The following is a 24005-nucleotide window of genomic DNA, read 5'->3' on the forward strand; positions in this document are numbered from 1 at the left end:
CTGTTTGAAGCATTATAAAGTGGGACTTTTGTGGTCACTCAAGCATATCCAGGCATTTCTAGCTAGTTTGGCAAGGAGAGCAGGGCCAATGGTTTCTCTGTCTACAAGCCAGGTATTAGCCATGCCTTCAAGAGTTCACATCTGAAGAGCTTAATAAATCAAAGCCCAAGCTGCAACACAGAATTTCTTTTGTCAGGGAAGAACTGTGCAAATCTCTTGGCCGGCTTAATGACCAAAGTGGATATATATGGAAAATACGCAGGAGGGTTTTTGTGCTCAGTGGATCCCTCTGACCAGACAGGTGGGTGGTGTGTGCTATATCAGAGCTGCTCCTGATCAGAAAGGCACTGCCCTGAGATGATTTCATCTTCCAGAACCAGACTTCAGATGTAGAAGCTTCAGAAATCACCCTGCCACCTAACTGTGCTTAATAGTTCTCATCTCCCTTTAAGGCACTGGGAGAAAAAAACAAACCAAACCAAAACTCTAGGATGCAACACATCCCTTCTGCATGTGCAAGCATTAAAAAAAAAAAAAAAAAAGAAAAAAAGACAATTTTAAAATGACAAGGAATTTGGCTTGTCTGGGAGTGCAGAAAATGGACGGGAAGTAGCTGTGTTACTTGGAATGGTCTCAGCACACCATGGGGATGCCAGAAGGACCCCGTGCAGAGCTGGGGGTCTCCAGATGCCTTTGGGGAGCTCCCTGCTTTATCTGCCAGAGAGACAGGATGTGAGCAGGAGTTCATAGTCAGCAGTTGTTTCACTTTGGCAAGCAGGAGTCAAGCTTTCCCTGGAAAGCATTTTGAAAGATTTAAACTTACAGTCCCTATAACCACATGTGTACATCATCTTCTTTTAGAGGAGGAAAATGTACATCTAAGAATTATTTAGTCAGATAATGTTATACAAGGAAATAAATGGGTACTATGGGTACACAATTTTATAATATGTAGATGCATTGTCACTATTTGTAGTACCAGCTGTAGATATTTTCTTTTCTAGGGACTAACTTCAGGGTGAGGCTGTTTTTTTATTCATTGTTTTATATCTTTGATGCAACATTTATACTTTTGTGACACATGTATTTCTGTGATGATAAAAAATATGAAAACACAAACCAAAGGTGTTTCCTTCCTTTTTTTTCCCATTCCATGTATTTAATGCTATCAGATATAACTAATAAAACTTCACAGGCATATAAGGTATGTACTGTGAGATTCTTCTTTGGTTTGTAGCATCAATTGGTAATAGGTTCACAACACATAGAAAATAATAAGTATTCTCATTTCTTCATATGTTAGAAGCAGAACATCTTGAAAATGATGACCTTAAAAGAAAATGTCATTGCAGAGCTAAAAAAAATTAAAATGCAGGTGTCCAGTTACAGTTAAGGTTGGAATTTTCCACATTTTCAGAGGTGGGTAAGTCTATTGTCAGAAATAGCAAACTATAGAACATATAGAAACAGGGTAACAGACTGTCAGCTGGGCTTCTTGGCAATGACTACTAATTTATAGCAATTTAAAATGGATGATCATATTTATTTTGCTTTCTCATGAATGATTGTATCTTTAATATTGCACTTGGAATCTTGTATTTCTGACGTGCATGCTGCTTTCCAGGAGAGGGCAGTCCATACCCAGGATCAGTTGCTTTCCATCACACTTTTAATCCAAGGAATGTAGTTGGAGACTCGAACATAAACACCAGGTTTCATGGGTTGGGCACAGCCAAGGCCCCAAGAGGTGACTCCATGTTGGACAAATTTATCTTGGTCCAGACAGACTAGAGGTCCTCCACTGTCCCCCTAAAGAGCAAAAGAACAGGATGATTCCTTCTTGGACAGACCCTTCCCACAGGAGGCACAGAAATACAGGTACCGCCTACTTGCAAAGGACACAGTAGTTATAAGGAAACACTGGAATTCCAGCAAGGCAAGAGTTTTCCATGCATTTTGTGGAGCACTTTTATAATAAAAACCCTCTTTGTCTCACCCAGGCATCACATTTATTTTTGAAGTAAGGGGGTTTATTGAAAAAGAATCTGATTGCCTTTGTTAACTTAAACCGTGCTTCCTCCCCCAGTCTCTTTTCTGAGGTCTTCATGGGTTTCTGTTATTACTAGATGATCCAGTGGCACTGATACTTGGAAGTTCATAGTTCCTTTGGCCCTTGTTTTGCCTGCATGGCAGGCTCCACTGCATCCTTCCTTGACTGCTAACTGAGATGCTGTTAACTGAGCTAGCTTGGACATTGGAGGTAATCTAGCTGAGGCTAGCAAGGGGGTCTGGGGAAAGAAAATCAGACCTTTTGTCATTCTAAGTTGGCTTACACACACCTGACTTGTGCAGCTGTGCATTACCACATTCTCTGGAGTTCAGACTCATCTGAAAAAGTGCCCCACTTCCCAGCAGCAGACAAGGGAGCAAGGAAAGCTCAGATACATGTGGTGTGGTAACATCCCAAGGATAATTCTGGGCCTCTAAAGCCCAAAAAGCAATGCCCTATTTGATCTGAATGTGCTTACAAGCGACTCTCATGCTGACAGACTTTCTTACCTGGCAGGTATCTGTGCCACCATGAATATTCCCAGCACAGAGCTCGTGCTTTTTAACTCTACCATTCAAGAATTCAGGGCGGTTGCATATTTTATTCTCGATTACAGGAAAGCCAGTTTCCTTTAAGTAGCCCTCACCAGAAGTACCTTTGCAAATAAAAATGAGACGAAAAAAGAGTGAATGACAAAGGTAATTATCATATTCACAGCACACAAATATCAGGATAAGCAGTAAAATCAGCATACTGTGCACTGTGCATATACTTTCCAGGCCCAAGATGAAGATATGCCAAAATCAGTAAGCATTATGAGTATTATGGTACTTAACACCTTCTACCACCCACCATTGACCTTCCTGTTCTCACAATGCATCCATATAGATCCAGTACCCACTTTTTGTGTAGAAAAAATTAGGTAGGAAGCAAACAGTAGAAAATGGCATGATGGGCAAGGAGACAGAGAAGGTATCAATACACTTTTGAACCAAGACAGAGTAAGAGGTTTTGAAAATGAGGGTTTTATTTGTGTGAGATGCAAACCAGCCTGGTTGAGAGGAAGAATCACTCAAGAGAATGAGAAAAGTCACATTTATGTGATTAAGAAATAACCTGAATCTAGAAAAACTTTTCATCTAATTGGGCAAAAGCCCATTTTGGGGAAAAGCATATGGACTGAGAGAGAAGTGACTCCTTAGCTCTGCTTCTCCTCTTGTAGCATCTATTTAGAAGGTTTCAGTTTACATGGCATTGAACAACTTAGGAGAATCAGTGTCAGAGAGAGACAGTGGCAGCACCTGATGAATTTTGAAACAAGTTTTTCATCAATACCTTGTGTGGGGCACAAGAGAGGGCACACTTTGGATACAAGTATATACCAGTCTGCAAACATGGAGCTTTTAAATGTGTTAATGCTGTCTCACCTCTTGTATCCCCCCAGCCTGTCACATAGCACTCCTCTCTTCCTCCTAACACAGAGTTTTCTTTTGGTAAACAAACTGGGATTACATGATTATTAATGACTGCTGGTCTGAAATTAACAAAGAGGAAAAATCATTAGCACAATTATACTTATTAATAGGTTTTAATTCAGGTTTCTAAAAAGATTTTTTATATATTTAGCCTTTTATAATTTAAATCCTTAGTTTCAGTTGAGATTTTTTTCTGACATGCAACATTGCTTTTTAGGCTCTAAACCCACAAAAGTGGGTACACAAAAAGTGAAAAAAGTGATACACAAAAGAGAAAAGTCTGAAATGGATAATGACATAAAAAGAACCAACAATAATCCAGGAGAATGCTTTGAATTAGGCTAATGCATAGCAAACAGAACCTAACTACAAAACTATTACAAAAGGTATAATTTAGTGGCATTTAACACATAGGTGTTAGATTGCTCTTTCTGCATCCAGTCTGATGTGAAATCACTTTCTGTCAGGACACTTAGCACACAGCGGAACCTAAGTCCATCTGACTTGCCTTTGGGTGCAGCAAAAGCTCATTTAAAAGACCACATTTTTAAGCTGACCCTGCATGTGTTTCAGACATGCACTGCAGCCACAGCACTGAAAGCCCAAGCACCACACGTTCACATCTGCTGGCAGCTGCATGGACAAACTCCTTTTGATTGCACAGTTCCACAGAGGGCATTTCCAATGAATGAAAACAGATGCAAGAGGGGCCATACTGGGCATTAAACATACATCAAACTCTTTGCCTGCCCACTGGCCAGCCCTGCTGGAAGAGGAAATCTCCCTGCCTCAGCATGGAAACAGCATGGAGTGGCATCATGTTAATGTTGCAGGTTTCAATCATCATTTCCTTATCAAGCATGTAGAAACGCAGACTGAAAGCCCCTCTTGGCATAACCTCCTGCTTTTCTGCTGCCACTGCCTCACCTTGCAGCAGCTGACACCCAGTGCATTTCCAGCCTGGCTAACTCTCCCCAGCCCTCCTCCCCTCCCAAAGGCAGCCTTTCCCTTTCTGACACCCCAGAGCCTCTGCAGAAAGGGAAGCAAGAAGGGGTCTCAAATCACTAATTGAACACAGAGTATGCAGAAACACTCATTTCTACAACACCAGCATCCACTTTTTAGTCATGTTGTCCCATGAGAACAAAGGAGTGCTTCAGGTAAGAAGGTACCTGCTCAGTTTGAGCAGAGCAATATCTGCTCTGCGTGGCTCCTTGAACAACTTCTCTACGTCACGTATTTGTACTGATGGCTCTGTTGCTAGTTCTCTGTGTAATCCAAGGTACACTTTATATGCAGCTGGTCGTGAGGACCTATTGGAAATGATTGCATGTGGTGAGCTGATGAATAGGCAACCAGAACAGAGACCACTTACAACGTAACTGAGCACCTTGCTCTATCAAAGCCAGATAGCCACCTCTGGAGTAAACTTAATCCCTTATAATGGCACATGAAATCAAATTGGCAGGAGTTATCACTGTCACTCTGCTTTACAGTCAAAATTCAGCTTTAGTGAGTGACAAATAGACTTGGTTCAATTCTTGACTGCTTGCAAGCTGTTTGCAACCAGCTTGGGTTGGTTATTAGGCCTCTTGTTTCTCTTGTTATTTTCCATCTCATGTAAGAAGTTGCTGGTGGAGACTACAATAGATACTTACTTTTCTAAGCAGTGGGCTGCAGTAAGAACCCATTGAGGATCTATCAGAGTTCCTCCACAGAAATGCAAGCCATAACTGTAATAGAGCAAAATGTCATGAAAAGGGCAGTGGTTTGAGATGGGGAAGTTAATCCTACTGTAATTTATGAGGTAATATTTCCAACATGTGTGCCTTTACAAACGAAAGACATTACTCTATAATTTTATTAAGAAATATTCTGCTTTCCTAGAATAATGTTTCTTACAATGACAGTAAGAGTCTGTGGATATTTTTAGGAGGCCTTGTATGAAAACACCTAGATCTTCATTCTTAGTGTTTCTATTACTGGAAAACCCTGTGTGCAGTAAGGTTCACCATTTTAGAGATTGTGACTTTTTCTAGCTCTAATCACAGTCATAAAGCTCTGCATTATGGCCTTGATTCCCAGTTTTATTCACAATTTTGCCAATAGGATCAAATGTTTACATGGAAGGACTGACCAAGAGGTGTACTAGCCATGCTGTTGCTTTTATTAATTGGACACGGATCTGTTGTAGAATATAGTGACAGATTTAAAGCCATTCTGCCTTCTACTGAAAATGTTCTTGAAATTAACAATTAACAATTGATCATCTCACTATTTGTCCCAAAATAGAATGTTCTTGGTTGTCTAAATGACTTTTAAGAATAGCACACACAATGTTTAGCCTTGAGCTATTTTTAAATTGAAATCAAGTTTAGAATGCCTGAACCACTTGCTGTAACATTGTATGAGAGGCAAGGTTTCTTTGCATGTAGAGTCCAATGTAACAGGGAATAACCATACCTGGTACGGAGACTGATCTGCCAGGGCCAGGAGTGTGGGTGTGAAACACACCCTGCAACAATCCTCTGAGCACACAACTTTGGTTTGAACTTGGATTTCCCACATTCATACTGAGGAGGAGCTTCAGAACAAGAAAAAACCATCACTGTAAGGAACTTAAGTGATTTGCTATGAACTCAGTGAACTAGAAGGTGAACCTGTTACATTTGTCACTTCAGCTTCTGATTCTCTTCAAGTAATTCAATACCATGCATCACATATATTTTGTTAGGTTACTCTCATCTGGAACACCTAAAAATGCCTAGTAGTTTTTTTTTTCACATACAGTTCTCAGTGGCCAGCAAATTACACACAAGTAGCTCTACAGTCAGATAGGAAAAAAACCAACTAAACAAACCCAAAACAAAAATAGGAGGGGAAAGAGAAGAAAAGAGAGAGAAAAAAGAATTAAATTCTACAACAATTTTTAAATGGTCTCTTATGGACATCAGCACTGCAGAAGCTGCACTGGCAGATGTTTTAAACTTATCTTGGTAGTACAGCACGTGAAATTCTAATGCTGTCTCTGAGGAACAAAATTTTGTCAACTGTTATCTTAGGATCATTTGGTACTTCAGATCTCTCTGAATTATTAAATAAAGTAGTTCTTATTTGGCCTTGGTGAACTGAGTTTTATCAACACAGAATTTAGAATTTTGTCAGCAAAAAGAGGTAACTAATGAAATTAAAAGCAAAAGCCATGTTTCCTCTGTTCATTAGATTACTTTCTCAACAACAACAAAAAAAATAAACAGCACTAATTTAAAGAAGAAATGGATCATCAAAATACAATACAATAGTGATGTGAAAATGCGATTTTTTTTTCTGCAAAATCACAAAATGTGATTTTGTTGTCCCAGCCCAACATGTTCACTGCAGTAATACTTTCACGGGTCCTGTGTGTTTACAACAACAATTTTCTTTTCCTTGTTTGCTCTGTTTTTGGGTTTTGATCTGAGCACATTTTCTTCTGCTCACTGCTGAGGGGATAAAGCAGCAAGAAAGTCACCCTTCTTTTGAGAGCTACCTCTCTTCCTAGCACAGCTTTTGTTGTTGATAGACAGGGAAGGACTGGAAACTGAAATGTTATTAAACTTTATCATTGTACACTTTGTTGCACCACCTCATTCAGAGCTTGATTACTACCAACAAAGACAAAGGGCATTTGGTTAAATATTTAGGGTCAGATGCATTTTGCAGACATCTGATACAGTACAGTATCAGAGGAGGGACAATCTGGTTGTCATCCAGAAGAGAACCAGAGCCACATGAGCAGGGAGTGCAAAGATTTTGTTAGTATTAGAGCGTGCCTTGTTCAGCAAGGCCTCACACAGGGTTATTCCAGGAGATTAGGCTGGGGCAAGGAAAATTTCTGCTGGAACTGCCCATTTTGAAACACATGGCAAAACCCCATGAGCCTCAGTGGCCTCCATATCTTGTGGTGCATTTGGGGCTTTCAAGGAAGACCAATCTTAAGTCTTCAGACAGAGACCCTGAGAACATCACTTCCCAAGAGCCTTAATTTCTGATCTATATCTATTGCACTTAGATCAGTCTTTCAGACTAAACACCAAGTACTCTCCAGCTGTTATAAAAAGGTACAGGAAAGGGGGACAGTAGTCTTTAAGGGGAAGGGAGACATTAGTCTTTAAAGGAATAATTACGGCACTTGGGAATGTCACAGTACTCCCAGGCTTTTCTCGGGTCTGTTGTGTAGCACCAAGGTCCATTCACATCTCCATCAGGATTCCTGCAATACTGTAACAAAGAATAAAGGCACCAGCTATTAACCAGGGAAGAAAAAGGCCAACCATTTAAAGTTTCAAAATAAAATAAAATAAAATTTGGGAAATACTTTTTATTTTCATTCTTATAAGTGATTTCCCATTCCTTTTGTCAAAATTTATTTCATTTTTCCATTTGCTCTGTGAGTTTGGAAAAGGATAATAAAAATCAGATTTCCTCAACTGTCTTCAGACATTAAGCTTCACTAGGGCAACCTTGGATCTCGGAGATCTCAAAAATTAGGAGATCTTGACTTTGGATGAAGCTTTCTAAGGCACAGAAAATATCTACTCCTGCTTTCTCTGCAGTAAATAGGAGCAGTAGGATCAGTCTTGAGGTCTTTCCACATCTACTCTGGCTGCATGACTCAGGGACAAGTGAGTGTTGTGTAAGCTGTTGCTCAACCTGATGATGCCTGTGGTGATGCAGGTGCAGGTTAGCTGAATCACTCTCTAGGCTTTCCCTGGGCATATTGACTGATCCCTGCTCCACACAGACACCTCACACAACTGCATGCTACCAGGTATCTTGTCCAGTTCCACTCCCTATCCTGAAACATATCCCATGTCTTAGAGAAAAAGGAAAAAATATTTGCTACCAAGAACCCCTGACAAATGCAAGAACCAAGAATTTATGACAAGCAGCTTTTTAGTGGGAGTTTTCTCAATATGGAATTCAATACAGGGTATGTGATGCCATCAAAGAATTGACTAAAGCAAGTTCTGGGCATCTCTGTGCCCCACAGTGACAACACTGGTCATGTCAGCAAGAATTATCATGATTAGGTTTTTGGATTGAACTGAGGAAAAGAAATTAACAAAGACCTGTCACCAAATGCTCACTGAGGGACCCTGAAAAAGACAAGTAAAGCTCAATGACAACAAACATTAAATGAACTGTTGTTTACATTTTTTTCCAGGCCTGCTCTTGGATGAGTTGTGGGAGTGAAATAGTCGTGGCTATGAGGTTTCTGAGAGCTCCACTCCTGACAAGTCCTGCCCCTTGCAGTTTTTGCCACTGTGCCACGGTAGTCTACACCATTTTCAATAATGCACTCTGAAAAATGAAGGAAAGGAAATGGTTGTTAGCTGTGAACTGTTGGGCCATGTCCATACTTGATGGTGGTGAAGCAGAGATAAATTTGAGGAAGTACTACTACAATTTACACATCCTACATATTATGTAGATGAGGAAAGAAGGGCTACATAGTATCAAGGATGACTAACAATGATATTTTAATTTCCTTGCATCTTAAAAATTTTCTTCATGATCACAAAAGTCATAAATAAAAGAAGCTTACATTCAGTCAATCCTTCAAGACTCCAAAAATCAGGACTACAAAGACCATGCACTCATAAGGTATTTTCCTTGCACACACTGATATCTGTCCAATGCCATATTTTACAGTAGGTTAAACGCAGTAACGTATTTAGCCAAAATTATGAACCTTCTAACCAGTGAAACATGCCATAGCAAAAAAAAAAAAAAACCTAAAAAAGAAAGCTGCAGTACTCTAATCATCTACTGCATAACAGAGTTGCATCTAAACTGAAGCAAAAAAAGCCAGCTGTCCTCTGATGGTAAGTGGAACCCTAGAAATGTGAAAGCATGGCACAGGAAAAGAGCTTTTGGAGCAGTTGCCAGCAAAATGCCATCACTGCTCCATTTCTGTCATTGCTAGTTGCCCTCCCACAGTAGTGTGGAGACTAGTAGCCATCTGCTTCCCCGTGTTTCCAATATTGCCAGATGTAGCAGGTAAAAGATGTGATATTAGCCTAAAATATAATGCAGAAATCCTGCTATAAAATTCTATAAAAATGCTCAGAAAATTAGGATACAATACTGTATTTATTACTGGGGCATGGGGGGGGGGATACAATACTGTATTTATTTAAAGTTTTCTGCATTTCATTCCTCATTAAATTCTTGAAGGCGTTTCCATAAAAACCAGCTTCCTGGTTATGAGCATCTCTGGGGAAGCTGAAAGTATTCTCACCAGGGTTTGTTTCCTCTGTTGTCTGAGGAGGCTTAGGTACAGTCTGTAGCCCCTGGTCATCACATTTCTTCAGGTCACAGTACTCCCACCTCACACTGGGGTCGGTAGTGTAGCACCATGGACGGCTGTCGGCATCCGGGTTTCTGCAGTAATTTTGGCTCAGGCCCCTGCAAATGCAAACATATTATATTCCTATCCCTGCCATTGCCCCAGGGAGAGCTCAAAAGAACATTTTAGAAAGCAGACCTGCTTCAGAGTTAGCATATACCATTTATCATGCACATTCTGTCATGGCTAGCTGAAATTGTTTTTATAGCAGAAAGAAATCAGGACACATACATTAAATATTTAAATATGCAAATTCACTGGTTAACACTTAAAGTAGAATATAATTTAAAAATCCAGATAAGTAAATGCATACATGTATAGCAAAGATATAACTTACTTTATTTTTTCCAAATATGGCAATAGTTTTTAAAAAGGAATAATTTTTTTCATTTTGGAAAAAATAAGTGATAAATATTAGGAAAGGAAAAACAATCTATCCCTTCTTCAAAGTTTTAATGACTTGCACACTAGGAAGCAAAGACTTAAACTCATGAATAAATTAATGCATAGAAACAGTTCATTTCAGCATAAGGGAAATTTATTATACCTATTAAGTGCCTTAGAAGCAATGTAGAAACACACAGTTAATAAGTCTAAAGAATAATATTGACAACTGTGGTTTCTTTCAAGATGAAGTGAATAAAAATGTTTCCATGATAAAAGAAGAAGAAAAGCAAGGGATTATTTTTATCTAGTACACTTCCTTCCTGGCTTTATAATCATTGCTGTGCAATGATGATGCAAATCAAAACAAGCTCACAAAACAAGCTGACCATTGTCCAACCAAATCTGGACATGGGAAACACACGTACGCATCTGGGAAGTTCTCGGCCGTTTTGTTGTGCCGGTGCGGCGACATTGAGCTCCAGGCTTGGCATTTCTTTCCCGAGCGAGTGAAAGAAGCTGTACCACGGTAAGTCACCCCATTGCCCTGATAGCACTCCTCAGTAACTTCAGCCTCCTCAGGCACATCAACAGCTGTAGTGAATAACAGAAACCAATCTCTTGCATCTTAACACTTTGATACTTAAGCATAGCAAGACAACAGAAAACAAGAAGCCAGAGTATTTCATTGACCACCACAGCATGCTCTCTGTAACAGAATACTTCTCAGACAGTAGATCAAAAGGAAGATTTCAAAAGATGCTTGCAAAAATTTTATGACATTCTAGATTAAAAGCAGTTGTACTTAATTTTACTGTCACACATGGGGATTTATTTCAGATAACAAGCCAAATAGTTAACATATGAATCAAAATTTTTTCAGGATGGGGGCTGCCTGTTTCTTTGCTGTACGCCTATGTGTGGAACAAGACTACCTTGTGTAAGGAGAGTTTTCTTCTCATTGTTTTCTATGGAGTCTTGGTTCAATGCTCCTAACTTATCTAAGGTTTTTGCTACAGATTTGGTTTTTGAGGAACTGGCATGTAAAGCTAACTAACTTTTCCATGGAGCATTTAAACATCTATTGGTGGAAGTAACCACCACTGGGCAAAATGAAAAGACTTCTTTTACTGTAAAATTTCCTGATCTGAGGCAGCAGCTGACTTAAAACCTTCTGTACTTGGCTGCCAGACTGAACACACCAGCCTGGGCTCCACATCAGACCCAGGAGCTCAACTAGACACAATGGCAGTGCCAGCAGTGACAGCAGCAATGCAACTGAGCACAGTCACAAGAGATTTTTCAAAATAAACCATGATGACCCTTCACTTCCATTTGTCTCCTGCTCTTACCAGGGGCCTCTGGCTTGGCACTGTCACAGGAGGGGATGTTGCAATATTCCCACCGGGCACTTGTGTTGGTGGTGTAACACCATGGCCTCTTCTCACCATCAGGGTTTCTGCAGTAGTTTTCATCTAGGCCCCTAGAACAGAAAACTTGACTGATGAAAGTCTCCCTTAGAAATCTACTAAAAGTTATGAACAAATGGAGAATCTCTTGCTGCCTAGTTTAAGGTATTTACTGATGTCATTAGTTACATGAATAATTGCAGTTCACTGGTGTTTTGGATGTGCTAAACCAGATAATTGCAGGACTGAAGGATGAATTAAAAGACTGTAATACTCTGAAGTCAAGAGTAGCACAGCAGAGAGAATCTAGGGTGAAAGAATCTAGCCCCAAGAAAATATAATAGCTGTACCCTTCTTACTCCACATGGTTTCATCTAAGCAAGCACAGTACAAGGATGAAATGAAGAGGGAAAGAGTCAGCCAAGAAGAGCTTGAAAGTAAGAAGAGGAGACACCTGTATTCAAGAACAAAGAAGTCAATAAAAAGAAATGTATGAAAGAATTGAAAATATGAGATCCAGCAGGTGATGAATGCTGGTGTAACTGAAGGACTTTGCAATACAGATGAAGAAAATGTTGAGACTGAAGTGATTTTGAGACTTGGTATTTCTCATGGACATGGAGTAACAGAGGGGTTTCACTTACTGGCAGGGGTAGTTTTCAGGAGTGCGAGCGTGTCTGTGGGGAGACTGAGAGCTCCAGTGCTGGCAGGTATTTCCTGATTCAGTAACTGATATTGTGCCTCGATAGTCTTCTCCTCTCCCTGAGAGACACTGGCGTCCTGGTGCAGGAGGTGGTGGGGGTGTTGCTGTTACAGAAAAAGGAACTGAAATGAATCTGTGCCTTCTAGATATAGGAAAAAACTAAACCAACAAACCACTCTGGTCTTTATAATCAAGTGGGCTTTTTAGATTTCTTTGCAGGTAAGTTCTAAATATCAAAATATTTGAAAAGTCCAAAAGGCAGATAAAAGATCTAAAGATATCTTTCTTAACTTTCTCCCATTTTGAGTTCTTCACGAGCAGTCAGGCTGCCAGAAGGACATTTGCATTTGCCCCTTTCCAGCAGCCAGGATACAAGACTGGCCACAAAAGTCAGGATAAAAATTCTAGCAGCCTCATCAGAACACAGCTGGAAAGTGAGCAAGTGGTAATACTGTGAAGAAAACTGGGGTGACAGTGTCTGGCCCATCAGTGACACAGACGGGTGCACGTGTAAAATAGACATACTCTGACTGGTGAGAGACAGCAAGGATGAGGTCTAGTGAGAAGTCCCAAGAAAAAGTATAATGGCAAGAATAGGCCTTTAGGGGAAAAGAAAACTGAAATGTGGAGAATTCATTTGGAAGAGCAAAGCAAAAGCCAAAATATTTTCAGGAAGAGTGAGACTTCTTGGTATCAAAAGAGGAAGAACAGAAGAAACAGCAGAAATGCCTGGTCATAGGAAAAGACATCAAGGAAGGGAGATGTGCTCCAGACAAAACCATTAGAAATACCTTTGACAGAAATGACTAGCCTCAATAAAGCTATCAGAAGTTCATTTTAAAGTGATTAATTTTTTTCTGTGAGATAAAATTCATCTTTTATACTTTTCTTTATCTTTGGGACCTCTTCTGTTTGTTCTAGATCCTCACACCACTCTGACTGGAAGAAGCCTAGAAGCCAGACTCACTGCAACGAGGAATGTCACAATATTCCCAGCGTTTAGTTGGACTGGTAGTGAAACACCAGGGCCGAGGTTCTCCATCAGGATTACGACAATAATTATTCTTCAGATCCTTCTCTGGAAAACTGAACCAGAAAAATAAGATTTTTAGGTTTTAAAATACACTCCTAATAGCTGTAACAATTCTACTGTCTGGTGCAGGGCGGTCTTCTGCCCACCACTGGTGGTAAAGAGACCATCACAGAACCTGACTCACTTTTCTGGGAGGTATCCATGGGAGTGAGGTTGCTGGGAGTCCCAGCGCTGGCACTCAAGCCCAGATGTTGTTGTTGCAACTACTCCATGGTAGTTTTCTCCGCTGCAGTGCATGCACTCTACTGTAGGAACAAGGCAGAGTAAGGACAAGAGAGACAGAAAGCCTCTGATGAACTGGTCCAGAAACATTGCCACATGTCTCATGTGAAGCACAAGAGCCTGATCAGAGCACAAGGCTAAAGTACAGTCATTTTTTGGCAAAATAAAAGCTTATTTTCCTTGGTAAGATGACTTTAACAAGTTGATTACATTTGTAGTATTCCATGGAAAAAAGCCCCAAACCAACATTACAGACTGCAGGCTTTAAAAGAGCTAAATTGAATCTATTAATATATGATTTAAAATCTGTACTTTGCTACTGTCACATTTTATTGAGTTCTGCAGTGGCAACTGTCATTTTGTTCAATTCTAATTTTATGATATATGAATATACCGTATGCCTTTTTTATCTAGGAAATAAATACTCTGTGTTGATGTTTTCAGGGTCTTTTGATATCTTCCTTTTTGATGTTTAAAATGTTTTGGAAAATTTTATGTTGAACTAAATTCAAGTTGGAAACAAATGCTCAATTGAAAATAAAAGTGTCTGAATAACTTTACATTCTTGAACACATCTTGCAAAAATTGGAAAGAAGTCAGTATGTGTATCCTGACCTTCACACTCAGGGACGTTACAGTAGTCAAATCTGGTATCAGGATCTGTTGTGTAACACCAGGGTCCCTTTTCATCATTGTCAGGATTTCTGCAGTAGTTTTCCTCCAGTCCTGCCTTGGGATATTTTTCAGGCGTGTAACTGGAAGAGAAGTAAATGGGATTACAGAACAAGGAAAGTGTCCCAATTAGTCAGCTGAGGACTGTAAAAATAAAATCTTTATCTGAGGACAATTTTATAAATGTTGGTTTTCAGAGGGCCCCTAAGAGTTACTGTGTGCAATTGCTGAAGCATTAGAAGTGCTACAATGATAGACTTCAAGCAATACAGTGCCTCTAGGGCCGGTTATGCCCTAAATGCTTGCATTTTCTTAAGCTATTGGTTTCCAGCAGTTATTGCTCAGGCAGGGTACCATGTGGCATGTAGGGAACTGCCTCCTCTGAGATGTGTTCCCTGGGAGACACAATGAGAACGTATTTGCTGAAATGTGAGAGTCCTCTGTAACCTGAATGCTATAGCTTCTGAATAGAAGCTTACTAAATAAACCCAGTTAGGGGTTTTTTATTAAATACAAGAAATACTGCCTTGTTAATTGTGGATTCAGTGATATAATGATGCACCTCTATCTCATCTGCCACATTTTATACCTTTGGCCAAGAGAAGTTCTTGCTCTGGTGAGACTACTGAAAAATTCTGATTTTAGCAGAAGCAGATGTTTCTCTGTCTAGTGTTTTGCTCATGTAAAGCCCCTAAAATTTAAATGCGACTGCCAAGACTGACAGTGTCTCTATTGATCATGTAGCACCACTTAGAGGTTCTGCGTAATAACTCAGATTGGAGAATTATCTTATTCTGGATAGGTCCAGAAAAATATTTTATAAGATTTCTAACACCAAAAAAATTGCTTACAAGACAAATGAGCACATATATATGGCTTAACAAAATTTCAGAAAAACATATAAACAAATACGAAAAGACCTTACTTTGGTTTATGTGGGGAATTATCAGCCCACTTCTGGCACTTCACACCTTTCTGAGTTTTGGCTTCTGTTCCTCTGTAATTCACTCCTTTTCCCTCCTTGCATTCTAGAAGATATACTGAAATGATATGTGCTTAATCAGTATCATGACATATCCATTGGGTTCTAGCACACAAAAGCCATTTTCATGCCAGCACACTTAAATATGTTTGATCATATTTTGACTTTCTTATGTTCTCAAAACTAGACATTTTACATTGTAAAAGCCTGCTAGATGGCTGATGTCTACGTTTACCTAATTGGAACTGAAAAATGTATGTGAAAGCAAAAGAAGTTCTACACCAGAATTCCAGAGAAATAAGTGTAACAAAACTCAGTTATTTTGGGAATACACCATAGTAGATTTAAATAATAAAATACATTTAAATAGATGCTATAACAGAATAGAAACACATTCTCTTTTTCTTACCTCCTATGAGGTTATTATAGTTATATACAGTAATTAAAATCAGATTTTTAAGATGGTCACCTGAATTCAGCTGAAGACAAGACAGCTGCAGTTTAGGGACAGTCACTGCTAGTCTTCGTGTCCTCTGGCTCAGAAAACTAAGTAGGAAACTCATTTACCATTTCCCTGGGGAAGCAATCTGTCTTTTAGGTTGTGACCTGGTTTGCCTCAATGTCTTCAAGCAGTGTCCAAACTGAATACTCAGTGGAGACTGAGTTCTGCAACAGTTTTTTTCAGCATCAAAGTTGTAACAAAGCTGACATACAAGCAGAAGATTAACAGAAATCTGGAGAAATAATGCCATTTTACACAGACCTGTCTTGCCCAAAGTGAAAAGAACTAATATTTGATTCCAAAATATGGTTCAGCTTTTCTGAGGGCTGATATTTTAGACCCAAATTTACAGATGCATCCTAAGGAATGCTTTTATTTGAATGTATACATAGAGGCATGTTTACCCTAGAAACTTTAGCTGGAAGCCGTTTGTATCCCTCAAACAATTTTGCAATAAAATAACATTAAACCCCTCAATCACTGAACATTGAATCAGTCAAGTGCTGACTCTTTTTGTTTGTGTAAACTTTTGACCGTTTATATAACCTTCAGGGCTTTTCCTTTCTGATGACAAATTACTAACTTTGATCCCCAAACTCAATCCATGTCCCTTGGGTTAACTATTTCCAAACAGATATGTAGGTAACAATTCCCAAATGCAGCTTTAATTCTTGTTACTTTTACTCTAAGTCAGAGACTATTAACTTTCTCTTTTATAGCACATACTATTAAAAGAAATAACTTCTGAAACTGTCAGTTTTATAGTAATTGTCATCCTTTTTGTTGAAAAGGATGACAATTACTATGGTAAATAGCAATTAGGTCTCATCAAGTAATAGCTTAGATAGAAAAAATTACTGCAGATACAATAATGAGCAACAAAGACAGCATCTGACCCATGCACAGTACATTGTGTATTTGATGTTTATGATACCAAAGTCCATCTTTTGGTTTCTGCAGGCAGAGGTGCAATTTTTGGAAATTTTGGTTTTGTCAAAAAACAGTTTTTCACACTTTTAGTGGTGGGTTTCTGTTATTTCAAGAAGCTAAAACACATGTCTATGGCCCCAAAACATATAGTAACAAATCCCCAGTGAGTACTGCATTACCAGGTTCTAACTTCAGTAAATCCAAGGGATGTCTCGAAAATAAACCAAAATTGCAATCTAGCTCCTGATCACAGTAAGAAAAACCAATAGAATTATTTACATGTCACTCATACAATCTTTTAGCTTTGTTACTTATTAATTGATTCACTCAGTTTTCCTTCTAAATAAGAACTGCAGAAGACTTCTTAGTGTTATTTAATTGTGATGTATGGAAATTCCCATCTTCTTCTGTGTATAATGAAAGAACTAATGTTCTAAACATTCAATTACCAGCAGAAAAAATGCAGATGGCCAAAGGTTTCAGAAAATATAAGGCTGAAAAGGACCCTCAGCTGTCTTTGGTCCATAGCCCCAGAAATAGCACATTCAGGTTCTAAGGTGAGTGAGACTGGTCAGAGCTGTGTCCAGCCAATATCTGCAAGGGTGAAGGTTCCACAGCCTCTCTGGGCAATGCGGCCCAGTACACACACACCCTTCTGTGAAAAATTACCTCCTTATCTTCCTTATCAGGCAGTTATCCACAGTGCCTGACCAAAATCTCATATGGATGTTTGGCTGCAATCCACCTAAAGCTGTTGAGCTACCATCTAAAATCTCCTTGCAGCTGCTAAAGACACAGCATTGTCTAGCCCACAGGGAGGGATAAGCTACCAAGGTCAACAGAGAAGTAAAGATGCATTTCTCTGGAGCTCATGGGTATTTACTGTCAAGTTATTGAGATTCTTGCCTTTTGCTTAGAGACTGGCCCATCCAAACCACTCCATGATTTTCAGCAGCTGATAACCTGGTTCATTTTGTATTATTAAAGTCAGGTATTACTGTATTATTCAAGTCAGCTTGAATAATTGTGCTGAACAGCACAATGAAATTTATGTTACATTAAAAATAAACCACATTCCTTCTTCCCTGTATACAGCAAGAGCTCCATGCTTGATAATGTAATTAAAAAATAGTCCTAAAACCCAATTGTTTCCTTGCATCTGGCATAAGGTGAGACTTTTTGAAACAGGATAAAGAATTGGATAGCTGCCATTCCTCAGAGACACACTTCCTATTTTCAGAAAGAATTAGAGATCATTTCTGTCAAATAATCCTCACCTATGACAAAAATATTTGTAAAACATGTAAAAAAGGGAACCCAAAAATTCACCATGTCAATAAATTATGTAATAAAAATAAGAATGGGATAAAAATGTCACCAAATTAATTAACTGAAGAGTATGAACATCATACAACAATATACAAATACTATAAAAATAGATTTTTTATCTGAACCACAGGCCAATAACATAAAAAAAGATATAGACATACTTCTTTTTTCGTACAGAACTGCATTTGCTCTTCTGAATACCATTGCTGTTTTGGTGTTCTCTGTCAATGTTAAACACTGCTGGTCTTTACTGGTAAATAAGAAGGCCCTGTTAAATTTAAGAGGAGAGAGCAATGTAAGAAACAATACTGAATAAATGCTTACTTTTCTGCGAACATTTTTGAGTATTCAGTTGTCATTTTATCAATGACACTACAGTTCAGCAATATTTAAGACTGAGAAATGTTTTCAAATCACTGAGTATTGCAGCTCACATTTTCAGTGGTGATTTTGAACTTCTAAGTGTTCATATCAAACCTAGGTTGAAAGGGAGCTACAAGAACAAATTATAACAAGGGATTTATAACTTGCCAGAGGTTCAAGAGATCATATTGAAGGGCATATATACACAAGGGACCTTGACTTAATTTTAAAAATATTAGCAGTTATTCAAGGAGTTAGACACTCCACAGTATGAAGCAGTTACCAAGGAGCAAGTAAAACACAGTCCAGGACCTTAAATTATCTTGTGGTAACTCTTCTGAGAGTGAGCACTTTATAAGTTATAGCCTTTCGTCTTTTCAGCAAGTGCCTAGGCTGTAAAAAACTGAAAGCAAATGTTGCAGCCTCTAGAATAGCATCTAGGGAAACCTTCTGGCAGGCTAAACAATTCCTATGGCTGGCTTTTCTGGACTTAAAAAAGAACAACAGCAGCATGGCATCCAGTGGGCAGATCCATACCAGGAAAGCTGTTACTGAAATTAAGCCAATTAAGCTGTCAGGAATGTTAAATTTTTAAGTAGGAAAGTAACTAAGGAGCACGACCAATCCACCTCTAAGGTGGGATAATAAGTCTGAAGTATTGATCTGAACAGATTGGTCTGACGCATTACTGTGAGGATGCTACAGTGCTGCCCTGGTCTTAAGGTCTAACTAACATCTATCTTTCTTCCCCCAGATCCTTCCTGCCAGACAGCACCTGTTCTTGCTTGATTGTAATAGATCTCACATAATTAATTAAGGAGGCATTAACCTGATGTCATTCCAGTGCCAAGTAATGGCAGGCTTAGACCCCGGGGCAGAAGCTAAGGAATGATACTGTGTCTGAATATGCCTCAAAAGGGAACACGAATTCCCTGCCAACTGTAAAAGTATAATCTGAATATAGCGACACCCTCTCTGCCTTCCTCCCTTCTCTCCTGAACCACGTGCTGCTGCAGCTCTGCCCTCTTTGTGGTTTTCAGAGTGAAGCTGGATCAAGGGGAATTGGTGGTATTTCATACAGTCAGCAGACCCCTGCCATCCTTCAGGGTTACAGCGTTTTACAAGAAGTCTCCTTTTCTCTTTGGAGTTAAACCCCAAAGTTACAAAACACATTTAAGAAGTCAGGACCATTGTATCCCTGCTTTGAATGAAAGCATTAAGTAGAACCAAGTGCTTGAAACAGCCCTGCAGGCCATCACTCTGCTGAGTTCAGAAAGGCATGCTGCAGAAGTGCTACACTGGAAGAGACAACCCCTATCCCCCATACGTGCAGACTGCCTCCCACCACAGCAATGGACCTCTCTCCTCACTGCCCCAGTCTCCTGCTATACTGCTGGAGCTCAATGGGCTGCAGGGCTTTGGCACAGGAGATCCAGCAGCCTTAGGCTCAGAGCAATGGGCTCCAGTGGGGCAGAATCCTGAGCAAAGACCAACAACACATGTTCATCGACATCTTTCATGCTTTCTTGCCCCTTGAGCCTGGTTAATGCAAGTGCAGCAGGAGGACTTGGCTGAAAGGGTTTAGAATCACTAAGATTTAGGTGGCCATCACCTTCTCAAAGTAAATAGAAGCTACCCTAAGTCCAAATTGTAGTAAAATTCTGAATAACGGATTTCTGTGCAAGATAGGCAAAGCAATGAAAAAAAATCAATGCCATTATTGCTGTCTTAAATTTCCAAGAAATTAATTATGACTCCTTGTTGCAGAAGAAGTGCAAGAGTCTTGATAAAACCATGCCAAGTTGGTTTGCAGCATGTCGAGCTGTGCATCAAGATACATTACATAAGTAATGTTTTTTAATAAAAATTCAACATAACTTTCTTAATTTCTCTATTTTTTCTGTCTTCATCTATATGTCCCAGGCATTCTGTTTGTGCACATTTTTTTGTTTTTCCATCAAACCTCAAACCCTCACATGGTCATAAGATAACCCCTGAAAATTCAGACTGCAAATAAAAAAGGCATATTGTTTCATCACTTGCAATGAAAGATATGTGTGGGAACCAGTGGAAATTACCTGCAAGCAAACTTTTCTTCAGTTTCACATTTCTCTGCACATTCTTCATCACTATTTGCTCTATAAACTTGCTTCATTGGGTTGAGCAACCATGCTCCCTCTGTTCTCACATAGCTGTCTAGAACGCTTCCGTGCACTAAAAGGAAAAAGAGAGAAAGGAGTGAAAATGGGAATGATGATTTGATTGATTTCAAACTCTCACATTAAATTCTTTGCCACCTAGTCATGTGGCATCACCATTTAATTAGTGGAATAGCTGGGTTAATGGTGAAAAAATATGGGTAAATCTAAAATGCCTTCCTGGTATGGAAAAAGTAGCACCACTGAAAACCCAGTGTAAGGCAGGACAGAGAAATGGCTTGAAGAGTGATAACACAAATCTATGGTATAAAGTAATGGGAGCACAAAAGATGACCCAAGGAGCAAAAAAAGGGGAGGTGTTTCAGAAAGAAAATATTGGTCATGCATACTTTGGACAAAGCAGAGAAATGGGGCTCAAGAGAGATGTGGAACAATGTTTGTCCCTTGCTGTCCATCTATCCACATGGAGTGACTTCAGATTTATCAGCCACCACCTTACAAAGGCTCCTACTCTTAAAAGAAACAAACCACCCTCAGGTCACTGGGGTTGTCAGACATTCAGTTTGTCATTTTTGTAATAATCTTGTACTGAACTTACTCAATAGTCAAGGTAGCAGTTGTTGCCCTCCATTGCAATTAATTAAGACAAGACACTGAACTGGTAAATTCACCTAACAACCTCTGGGCTACAGCTGCATGTCAAATATATAGGATACTAAAAAGTACAGCTATATTTAATGGTAAACTCAAAAAGTGTTCAAGAACAGTCCTTCTTGTAAGGGACTTTGGCATTTCTTATTTTCCTGTTACAGCTCTGCAATCTCAGAATTAGTGCATAGCACAGGGATTTTCATGACTTCCAGCTGCAGGGTCATGGAGTTGCATGAGTCCTATGATTTTTACAGTTTCTTTATCAGTGGAACATATGACTCTTGTGACGAACATCTGGCCCTGGGAGTTACCTGTTCTGAAGGGTTTCAACCCCAGACAGGCACCCCGGCCCCTGGTCACTGCAGGACATCTCAGTCCTGCTCTGTGCTTTTGTGCCTGGCCTTATGCAATTGCTGAATAAAAGGCAGACAGGGGATGAACCAGACCATGGCTGGAATCTCAGGAATAACAGCCATGCTGCAGAGAGGAACTTCACTTTCTCTGCCCCTGTCTGTCTCAGCCATGGCCCAATGCCAGCAGGAGGGACAAAAAGCCTCCTTGTTCCACTCAGACCCATGGCCTGTGAGAGGGGGCTCCACTGGGTTGTTTAGTGGTGTCCTTCCAGCTGAGAAAGACAACAGCTCCTCTCTTTCCTGAGTAACACTCTTTAGTGTGAAGCAGGCTCATAAGCATCCTGCTATTAAATTCCTTCACCTGAGAGATAGCTCAGCCTGCAACTGGGTATTTTCTTAAAGATCATTTTGCATCTACAAGTTGAAGCTGGTAAAATAGGGATAGAAGCCAAATTATGCTTCTTCTCATACAACTGCAAAAGCATAGAAGTTACTTCAGGGGTTTTTCTGGATTTAAAAACCCCTGGGAAGAGCTCATCCCGAAGGGTTGGCAGTTACTTTAGCAGTATGCATGGAAGAAAAGGATAGCTGCTGGAAAACAAAAGAATAAGTGAAAAAGAGTCCAATGACATTTCCACTAGTTATTTCAAAACAAAAACATTGAGAATAAATGAGTTTTGAGACAAAACATTAAACTAGGTTAAGACAATATCATAGGGATGCTGCAATGCACTCCACAAGGAAAAGAAAAACAAGTAAAGAACTCCTATTATGGTACAGCTTCCATGCAAACTTAATTCTCTTCTGTTTAGACATTTTGCAGCAACATTGTCATTATTAATACAACATTTGGTTTTAGAAATATTGACAGGGTCATAATTTATTTGGGTCATAAAAATATTTTTCCCTTTTTTTGTTATATTTACATGGCAGGGCATTACTTGTAGGGAAAATAAAAAGGAAAATATGCAATCAATAAAAAAGCAGTACATTTTCATGCTACCATTTTCCCTATATCTATGATGTTTTACAGTCTCAGAAAGATGTATTGCTATCTTATTCAGAAATGCAAATATTTACTACCATTTGATAAAGGATTACCAAACAAAGGTATAATATTTCAGATAAAAGCCCAAATTGTATATTTATCTCCCTCATATAAAATTCATACTTAATTGAGGAAGGTATTTGATTTTACAGAGGCTGTTCTTTTGCAAAAACAAAGCTTAGAAACTAGAATTTAAACAAAGATAAAAATTCTTAGCATTAAATAACAGATTTTTTTCTATGCTGGGGCATGTCTCTAATGTTTTCAGCTAAAATCTACCCATATATTTTCCTGTTACTTTTTCTTATGTTTTAACACTGCACATGTAAAATGTTTGTCTATGTTATTGTATCTTTAGATAAGCATTAGCATACTCACAATTGTATTTTTTACTACAATCACAACATTTTGTGTAGTTATACAGATGCCTGCAAGAAGCTGTGTGGTCTGAATCTCACACTTCATTGGAGTTTAAGGTTTTCAGGACAGAGAATATTTATATGTATGAAACCCATATATCTAAAGAGCTCAATTCAGTTCTTGTGTGTGCCAACATTTTTTATCATCTTCCACAAAAATATCTTTCTGTACCAAAAATATTGCAGAAACTAACAGTGATCACATTTGGTCTCCTTATCACATGGAATGAAAAATTCACTGTTAAGAACGTGGTTATGAAAAAGACTGAAACTGCAGTGTGTGGAACAAACTTTCCTTTCCTGTATGATTCTGTTTTGCACAACCATTTACAAACTTTAGAGTAATCAGAATAAGGATCACAGTGGCTGGAAATAACAGAAAAAGAAATCCCCAAACCTTAGATCAAAGGCTGCTGGAACCAGAGGGAGCCATGCCTTTGTACAAGCCTTTGCAGGCTGCTCCCCAAGGGTGCCCCTGTCTCTGGCCATGGGAAACGTTTGCTGGGAGCCATTAGCTGCCCATGCAGACACCAAGGCTGCTCCTCTTCTGGTGTCTCTAATGAACACAGCCTGGAGCAATGACAGCTCTCACTCTGGTCAGCAGCAGCTCTTGCTGCCCAGCAAGCCCCAAATCCATCATCGTCCAAGGGAGTTATGATGCAGGGATCTGGGGACTTACCTTCATCACACGGAGCTTGCAAGTGTCTGGCCCCAAGGTCACCTAGGCAAGCAGAAGGCAAAGGACTCTTACCTGAGCTGAGAAAGAGCAGAAGGAGAAAGGCAGCTTTGCTAATCCCCATTTTGGGCCAGCTTGGAGGGTGCTGGAAGTTGTGTGTGTCGGTGCTCAAAGTTTTATTGACTTGCACTGGA

At 39.4% G+C, this 24005-nt stretch overlaps 1 protein-coding gene across 2 annotated transcripts; it reads right to left on the bottom strand.

Annotated features, from left to right (window-relative positions):
- Positions 1-1522: 1522 nt before the first annotated feature.
- Positions 1523-24005, bottom strand: LOC103820555 (plasminogen-like). Of its 2 annotated transcripts, none has more exons than XM_018919913.3 (19): positions 23887-24005; positions 20584-20719; positions 18304-18410; positions 15325-15439; positions 14343-14482; positions 13630-13747; positions 13380-13498; positions 12354-12516; positions 11653-11783; positions 10729-10894; positions 9809-9975; positions 8720-8868; positions 7692-7785; positions 5989-6109; positions 5184-5258; positions 4698-4838; positions 3478-3584; positions 2560-2705; positions 1523-1809 (listed from the first exon to the last, which is right to left on the bottom strand). In XM_018919913.3, exons 1-19 carry the CDS (start codon positions 23933-23935, stop codon positions 1648-1650), a joined length of 2406 nt encoding a protein of 801 aa, XP_018775458.1. In that variant the 5' UTR covers positions 23936-24005; the 3' UTR covers positions 1523-1647. The 2 variants fall into 2 exon arrangements, with proteins under 2 accessions (XP_018775458.1, XP_009093496.1); XM_009095248.4 differs by having other exon boundaries at positions 13630-13750.

Source organism: Serinus canaria, chromosome 3, assembly GCF_022539315.1.
Source record: "Serinus canaria isolate serCan28SL12 chromosome 3, serCan2020, whole genome shotgun sequence".
NCBI classification, from domain to species: domain Eukaryota; kingdom Metazoa; phylum Chordata; class Aves; order Passeriformes; family Fringillidae; genus Serinus; species Serinus canaria.

Excerpts from the sequence above, each read along its gene's own strand:
- LOC103820555 (XM_009095248.4), bottom strand. The coding sequence starts at position 23,935 with ATGGGGATTAGCAAAGCTGCCTTTCTCCTTCTGCTCTTTCTCAGCTCA. Across the intron at positions 11,784-12,353 it reads CCTGAAAACTACCCCTGCCA|GGGCCTAGATGAAAACTACT; the intron begins GTAAGTGAAACC and ends TTTCTGTTCTAG. Across the intron at positions 5,259-5,988 it reads CAGATCAGTCTCCGTACCAG|TTATGGCTTGCATTTCTGTG; the intron begins GTATGGTTATTC and ends GCTCTATTACAG.